The 8,979-nt window shown below is 30.7% G+C and overlaps 1 protein-coding gene across 1 annotated transcript; it reads right to left on the bottom strand.

Moving 5' to 3' along the window:
- Positions 1 to 2,763: 2,763 nt before the first annotated feature.
- LOC119602412 (protein unc-13 homolog B-like) lies at positions 2,764 to 7,128 on the bottom strand. The gene is given in 10 exon segments (XM_037953925.1): positions 2,764 to 3,026; positions 3,095 to 3,221; positions 3,302 to 3,443; positions 3,446 to 3,463; positions 3,563 to 3,661; positions 3,726 to 4,083; positions 4,150 to 4,447; positions 4,525 to 4,691; positions 5,070 to 5,291; positions 7,105 to 7,128. Coding segments are annotated over 10 exon segments (1,617 nt in total). The 3' UTR covers positions 2,764 to 2,864.
- Positions 7,129 to 8,979: the final 1,851 nt, after the last annotated feature.

Below are 8,979 nucleotides of genomic sequence, written 5' to 3'. Positions count from 1 at the left end.
TATATAGAATCTCCTCATCGAGCACTATAAAAATGTCGTCGTAGCAGTAAATTATCTCTTATAGTTTAGGAGATATTCGCATTTGAAAATTAAAATTTTAAAATTTTTACCGTCCTTACTTTAGTTTTTTTGATAATAGCAGGTCCAAATATTCCCGATTTTCGCCATTTTGTTTTTATTCGCTTAACAACAAGTTTATATATTAAGCAGTGAAAGAATTATGTAAAAATCATGACTGAGTCCAAAGTTATAGGCATTTTAATTTAAAAAATAAAAAAAGGCGATTTTTTGTCATTTTTTTGGGAAAAAAGTATCTTTTTCTTTTTAAGTTATCTAAAAGTTTCTAAGAAGATGTATATAGAATTTATACTTTTTGGAAAGCTGACTTTACATAAAATACGATAAATGAAACAAAACCTAAAAATTTTTGATACCGAGGGGACCAGGTCCATCCAAAAAAACCCTATTTTTTATGGAAAATTAAATTTTGAGCAAAAATTCTCAATCGCATAGTCGATATCAAATTATAGTGACCTGTTTTATATGACCCAATAAGTTCTTAATCATTTTGTAACGGGTTTCGATAACCCCGCCCCTGGTATGGATATAATAGGCAAAAACTAAAAAATCCCATTTTTGGGATTTTTTAAAACTTTTTGGGAATTCCGGGATTTCCTAATAAGAAAATTCGAAATTTTTGATTTAATTTTGGATTTTAAGTAAAAAAATCTACCTAACTGTAAAATTTCATCAAAAAATATTCATAAATAAAATTTTTATTGCAATTAGAAAAATTTGTATCTTCGCAAAAACTGAATAAAAAACATTTTTTAATTTTTTTTAAAAAAAGTATTCCGCGAATTTTTTAATTTTCAAAAATTATATACAGTTTTGAAAAATAGACAAAATTACCTTTCCATTGATATATAACATGCCTACCTAATGTTTTTTAAGTGACAAATTAATTAGGGAAAACTCAACATCTTTTAGAAAATTTGCCTAGCACTATTATTTTCATCCATAAGGTTAACTCTTAAATTTGTTACATATATGGATGAAAATAATAGTGCTAGGTAAATTTTCTAAAAGATGTTGAGTTTTCCCTAATTAATTTGTCACTTAAAAAACATTAGGTAGGCATGTTATATATCAATGGAAAGGTAATTTTGTCTATTTTTCAAAACTGTATATAATTTTTGAAAATTAAAAATTCGCGGAATACTTTTTTTAAAAAAAATTAAAAAATGTTTTTTATTCAGTTTTTGCGAAGATACAAATTTTTCAAATTGCAATAAAAATTTTATTTATGAATATTTTTGATGAAATTTTACAGTTAGGTAGATTTTTTTACTCAAAATCCAAAATTAAATAAAAATTTCGAATTTTCTTATTAGAAATCCCGGAATTCCCAAAAAAGTTTTAAAAAATCCCAAAAATGGGATTTTTTGGTTTTTTGCCTATTATATCCATACCAGGGGCGGGGTTATCGAAACCCGTTACAAAATGATTAAGAACTTATTGGGTCATATAAAACAGGTCACTATAATTTGATATCGACTATGCGATTTGAGAATTTTTGCTCAAAATTTAATTTTCCATAAAAAATAGGGTTTTTTTGGATGGACCTGGTCCCCTCGGTATCAAAAATTTTAGGTTTTGTTTCATTTATCGTATTTTATGTAAAGTCAGCTTTCCAAAAAGTATAAATTCTATATACATCTTCTTAGAAACTTTTTAGATAACTTAAAAAGAAAAGATACTTTTTTCCCAAAAAAATGACAAAAATCGCCTTTTTTATTTTTTAAATTTTAATGCCTATAACTTTGGACTCAGTCATGATTTTTACATAATTCTTTCACTGCTTGGTATATAAACTTGTTGTTAAGCAAATAAAAAAAATGGCGAAAATCGGAAATATTTGGACCTGCTATTATCAAAAAAACTAAAGTAAGGACGGTAAAAATTTTAAAATTTTAATATTCAAATGCGAATATCTCCTAAACTATAAGAGATAATTTACTGCTACGACGACATTTTTTATAGTGCTCGATGAGGAGATTCTATATACGAAATTTTTTTTAAATCGGAACTCAAATGAAGAAATAGGATCGTTTTAAAAATTTAACATAGCCGAGGTGTCCTAATTTGAGGACCCCCCGCCGGGCCCCTGGTTGGCCTATAAGGTCCAAATTCAAAACCTAAACTCGACAACACCTCCTCTTTGTGCATACCAAATTTCATTAAAATCGGATTAACCGTTTAGAAGTTACCGAATTATTTCCCTCTTTTTTTTTTCCTATACCACTGTGCAACGCTTGGTTTACCATATGAGATCTGACAGCAGAATCAGAAACACAACTTTTAATTTTCTTAAATAAAAATTTAAAATAGTGAAATAAATTACTTAAATTTGTTAAATTACTTATAAAATTGTTTTTTAAAAGATTTAAGTCCTTTTCAAATGAAACAGGACTACGAAATAAAAACGGTTAACATGGTTTTGCTACATTTAATCTATACTTTCAGACTATATCATCTGGTTCATGTCTAATATTGAGTGTCAGACGTTGTAATATTAAATTTGTTGTAAATTTAAGAGTAAGAAAAATCGAATTTTAGGTTCTCTCCAAAGTAAGTATTTTGTTTTTATTATTAATATTTCTTTAATTTGTTTTTATATATTTGAAAATATTCGATATATATATATTAATTTATGTAGGTATGTACTTAAGTATGTTTTATATGTATGTATAAACGTATGAAAGTCTTTAAATTTGCATGCAAGTATGTATGTATGGTTGGCTGGTAGGTTTTGTCAAGTGTTTGTGGGTGTGTGCGTAAAATGATTTTATTCATTTCAATCTCTACGTGCCGGCGGTTGGTTCCTGCCGGATCTCCGATTTTAGCTTAACAAATTCTTTGGCTACTTCATCATTATTGCGTTGAGATAGAATACGTAAAATTGTCCATCCAGTCTCATCCATATGAATTCTTCTTTGTAATGGCAGCCAACAAGCAACCGAACCCTATAATAGAGACCAAGTTACATGATCAAAACAAAATTCCAAATTTCTTCTTTATTTTAAACAATTACTTTTTCTAGTATATCCTTTAGAGGTATAACGGCCACACCCACTAATCTGTCATCTCTTGCAAAGCAGTAATCTTTGACACAGATGTGCAATTCGAAAAAATCCAGTTGTTCTTCAGTGCCAATAGTGCTGTAATTGTATGGTAGCAGATATAATTTGTAAAAAAAAAATCCTCATATCAAAAAATAAGTATCTATATGTGAACTTACAAATTAAAGGATTCGTTGTATTTCGGCGACCAATTGTTCGATTTCGATTTGGTAGCAAATTTACGCTTCTTATCCTGTAAATGGGGTCCAATAAGATTGATCTCAACAAAGGGACGAAACATGCCAGATGGAATTTGCCATTAAGATCATTTGCTGCCACAACTAAAAAATATTTAAATAAATAATTATTTGAATTTAGAGTTAAAAACAATTAATGGCGAAATGGAGCGACATATGTATACTGAATTACGAACTTTTTACCTTTTACATTCACTTTATATTCGCCCGTTCCAGGGTGTGAGTATAGATCAATTTGTACAGATATTTCGCCCACACTTTCTTCTTGATTTTCGGGATCAACTGTAGAAATAGGGTGAAAACAAATATAGTTGCGTAAGTTAGATTTACTGTATCTGAAACAAACCTTCAAGCACTTGGCTGGAGATAAACGTTTTAATAAGCGTATCAGTCATTTGGGTATAAAGGCTCAATGCATAACGTAAACTTTGGAGTTCTGGTGATTTTTCAAGGAACGTTTTCTTCAGTCCATTGCCACCGGCATGGAAGTACTGCTTAATTGTATCTAAGGCCATGTCAAGAACAGCACATTGTTTAGGCGATAAATTCTTTTCGACTTCTTTTGAAATATCCATTACACCGCTTAAAGCACTTTTAACATCTTGCTTTCCAGCCATATGTGACTTAAATAGACGACCCATATCTTCTATTTTAGCGTTAGAGGCGAGGTTTTTAGCATTGTCCGTTAGATGTTTGAACATCATCTGTAAATATGTTTTTAAGTTGGAACGTTAATATGCTGATATTTGTTTATTAGTTCAAATCAATACCGTTTTATCAGTCATTGGAGGCAACACGATAGTCTTTTCTAGCGTGCGCATTACTATCTTCCACAGTTCCTTCAACAGACGTTTAAGTACTGTCTTTTCGCATGATTGTGCGTAAAGAGTTAAGGAACCATCCAAAAGATCCATTAGTGGTCGCAACACTTCGTCTGCTTCCACGGCCACAGCATTTCGTTGGGCTACTTGATTTTGAGCATTTATGTTGCCACTTCCTCCACCACCCTTAATTGCGAGCAGCAAATCACCAAGCTCCCGTACCGATTGAGTAATACGTGGTTCCAGACTTAAGTATTATAGTAATATTCGAAAAGATATTAATTTTGTCAAATTATCTCGTTTACATTTTACTAATTCTCTTACCTTATGGCGAAAAGGCAAGCTAAGTCATCCAGGGCAGAATTGAGATTTTGTTGCAGTTCTTTAAGTATATTCGCCGCATCCTCTTCTAATTTATCGCCGCCCATGGATTCGAACATTTTTTCCAACTGCACACGCAATTGTTGAATATTATTCATTAAAATACACGCCTGTAAACACACATATATTTAGTAGAAATGTATCATGTATTATTTTGTTGTACCCCGTTTCTGTATTTTCCGCATCGAGAAAAATGATTAGAAAGTTTATAATCATATTGTATAACACAAGAAATTTAAATATTTGATATTAAATTTTAATGCGTGCATTTTAAAAATAAACAGAATAACCTTGTTAAAAACTGGAAGACTATCATATTTTTATTTTTTTCTTCTCGATTCGGAAAAAATACAAGAATGAGGCACTGGTTTGTAATTAGTAAAAAATGCTAGTGATTTCAACATCTGATTTTTATTTTTGTTTTGTTATTTTTTTATTTTAAGTTTGCTTTACGTAATTAGTTTAGTTCATAAATACTCAATACTTACAATACGTTCATCCTGCATGTGTTCTGGGCATTCTTTTTGCACAATATCGGCATAAGCTATTAGCACCTTTACGATTGTTTTAGCAAAACGTCTCATGTAACGTTTCCATATTTCAGGATCTGGACACTCGAGTTTGCTAACAACATCGAAACATTGTGTCAGTTGAGTGAAAACGTCAACCACTGAATTTGAAAACAGCGCATGTTCGCTACTTTTTTGAAACTATATAAATTGTGAAATAAATTTTATAATAAATTAGATTTTAGTTATAAAATATGTCGATACTTCCAATTCTTAGAAATTATAGAATAATCACATATATATCTATCTACGTCTAGTTTTGTCCAAAACTACCCGTTAGAATTTGATGATTTGTATCTTAAATAAAACGTATTTAATTCTACTTTCATATTATACATGGATTTTACAGATTTTTTGTTGCATCGGATTTTATTGGTATTTAAGAAAATTAGTATTGGAAAAAATAATAGAAATGAATCATAATATCGCCATGGAGACATATCCTAATATCTCTTAAACGGAATTTTCGTATTTGTATTTTATAAAAATATACATTTTTTCTTTGTTCTTTATCTTAACTTTCATCTTAACTACAACATTTTCTCAACGCTTGGTTGACCATATGAGATCTGACCGCATTTCGCATTTCACCAGTCGATCATGATTCTTTGGTATTTAAAGATTTTTTAACCACGGGTTGAATTACAAATAAATTGCTCGAAATTTGGCCCAAAAATCGGTGGATTACCCTTTCTATAAGTGCATTCAAATCTTTTTCTTTTCAAAAACAAATTTTTTAGATAATTTAGATAACTAAAAATGGTTAGTCATTTCTTGCACTAGTTCATTTTTTTTTTTTAAGAAAGTTTGTAAGTCGGGTCTCTGATTCAGCTGTCAGAATCCATATGATCAATCTAGCGTAAAAAACAAACGTTAACATTAAAACCAAATTTAAAATTATATTTATTCCCTTCACCTTCGTGAGAAGGGTACACTGAAAATAATCCATGTTTAACTTTCGTAATATTTTTTTTTTTGTAAATTTAAGCAAAATTAAACATAATGATATTAATTACATTATCATTAAATAAAACTACAAAATTTTTATAAAATTTAAGAAAAAGTATAATATAATTCATAAACTATTTTCAAAATAAAACGAAAAATTCGTGTGGATAATAATTTGTTAACTAAAATTAGAAAAATTATTTTAAAATGAATTTTATCATATTTATTCAAAATTTACTTTTACAATTTATGTAAATTGTTGGCAACAGCCAAAAACATTATTAATGATCTGGCAACACCGGACATTTTGAATTAAACGATAATTTTGTTTTTCTTTTTGTTACTTTAGTTCTTAAACCTACCTTGAATAATAAACATAGTTATTAGAAGTTGTCTTTTGTTTTAATTATAATTGTACCAACGTCATAACAGTGGCGACGAGAATTTTTAAGTCATAGGGAACTCACATTAACCTCGAAGATGAATAATTCATTTTAAAGCATCATGACCAAATTGTTGGTGCAACAAAACGAGGCAGCAGCTCGTCAGCAAAGCCTGATCGAATCACTTGCAGAAATTTTACACACATAAAATTTAGCAAACGCACCACAGCCTCTTCCCAACACAGGGCAGGATGGATGGATGTATAATCCAAAAGTATCAACGAGTTTTGTCATGACCCAGAATCAAATCTGTATTTTTCTAATTGGTACAGCCGTCATGAAGCACTTTTCTTAGAGGACGCATCGAAAGTTCGACTTATTCTAAGAAGATTAAACCAACAAGTATACGAGAAATACGCCGATTTTTTATTACCAAGAAAACCACAGGATCTCCAATTCAACGAAACACTGAAATCACTCAGCGCATTATTTGATCGTAAAGAGTCACCTTTCAACTCACGGTATAATTGTCTCAAAAATCTGAAAGATGACAACGAAGACTTCATCACTTATGCCGGTAGAGTGAACAAATTATGTGAACGTTTTGAATGCAGCCAAATTACCTCACAACAATTCAAGTGTCTCATGTTTATAATAGGTCTGCAGTCACATATTTACGCGGAGGTCCGTAGCAAACTTATAACCATGTTGGATGGTAATAATGACATCACGTTGGATAAATTAATAACCGAGGTGCAACGAATGATGGTACTTAAGAACGACGCAAGCCTAGTGGAGACACAAACACCTCAGGTAAATGCCGTATCTTATAAGAAGATGAAAAATCAACAATACGGAAACAACGTACAAAGCAAAGACGTTTATAAAAATAACAACAACAGTCCTACACGTCCCTTCTGGCAGTGTGGATCAATGCACTATGTCAAGGATTGTTCCTATACACAACACAAATGAGGAGAATGTGGAAAGGTAGATCATAAAGACGGTTATTGTGGTTGTTTTCGCGTACAGAACACATCAAAGCAAGGCAAGCATGATCATGCATCGTACAAACGAAAACAACGTAAAAGTAACAAGTTAGAGTGCTATATTCGGCTATGCCGAATCTTAAATACCCTCCATCAGCAAGCTACTTTTTATTGAAACCCATCTACTTATCTAATTTGTAGATAACTTGTCAAACTAATTTTGATTAGGTCCAGAAAAGTTTAGAATGATTTATCTATACACAGAACATACTCATGTCGAATTTTATCCGGATATAATAATTTAATAACGAATTAAGTGGTATTAAGTGATTTTCAGAAGTTAACTTTATATAAGAGCTAAGACAACTTATGGACCGGTCCGAAAAAAATTCCGTTTAATATACACATTTATGTCAAATTTTATACCTATGTATAAAATGTACGTTTAAGTAATTTTCAGAAATGGTCCTTACATTGGAGTTGTGACCAATTATGCACCAATCGGGAAACAATTTCGTATAATGATTTATATGCAGAAAAAGATCAAGTCTAACATTACTCCAATAGCTTTATTAATCAATGCAATATGTGCGTTTAGGTGATTATGGCAAGTGGACTTTATATAGGAGCTATGAGCAATTAAGGGCCTATCCGGAAAGGTTTCGCAGAGTGATTCACATGTACACAAAACATATTTTATCAAGATATCTTTATTTGATATTGAAATATGTGCGTTTAAGGGATTTTTTATACAGAAGCTATTACCAAATATGGACCGATCCAGAAAAAATTGGGTAGAATTTTTTTTATGCCTATCCGGAAATAATTTCGCAGAGTGATTTATGTAAAGACAAAACATATTAGTGTCGAATTTTCTCAAGATAACTTTATTTGACAATGAAATATGTGCGTTTAAGTGATTCTCAGAAGTGGACCTTATATGAGAGCTATGACCAATAATGGACCGATCCGAGAAAAAAGCGGTAGAATGATTTATATGTACACAAAACTTATTCAAGTCGAATTTTATCCCTATAGCTTTAGAATTCAATGAAATATATGCGTGTAAGTGATTTTCGGAAGTGGACCTTATATGGGAACTATGACCAATTATGGGCCTATTCGGGAAAAATTTCGCAGTGATTCATAATTGGACAAAACATGTTTGTGTCGAATTTTATCAAGATAGCTTTATTTGCTAATGAAATATGTGCTTTTAAGTGATTTTCGTAAGTGGGCCTTATATGGGAGTTATGACCAATAATGGGCTGATCCGTAAAAATTCTTGTAAAACGATTTGTACGTACACAAAACATATTTGTGTCGAATTTTATCCCAATAGCTTTAGAATTCAATGAAATATATGCGTTTAAGTGATTTTTGGAAGTGGGCCTTATATGGGAGCTATGACCAATAATGGACCGATCCGTAAAAAAATTTGTAGAAAGATTTGTATGTATACAAAATAGATTTGTGTTGAATTTTATCCCGATAGCTTTATAATTTAAT

Source organism: Lucilia sericata, unplaced genomic scaffold, assembly GCF_015586225.1.
Source record: "Lucilia sericata isolate MDLA Ls3-8-SP2 unplaced genomic scaffold, ASM1558622v1 Contig000228F_arrow, whole genome shotgun sequence".
Lineage (NCBI taxonomy): Eukaryota > Metazoa > Arthropoda > Insecta > Diptera > Calliphoridae > Lucilia > Lucilia sericata.
Note: the sequence above shows the minus strand (reverse complement) of the source record. Positions and strands in the feature narration are given on the sequence as shown.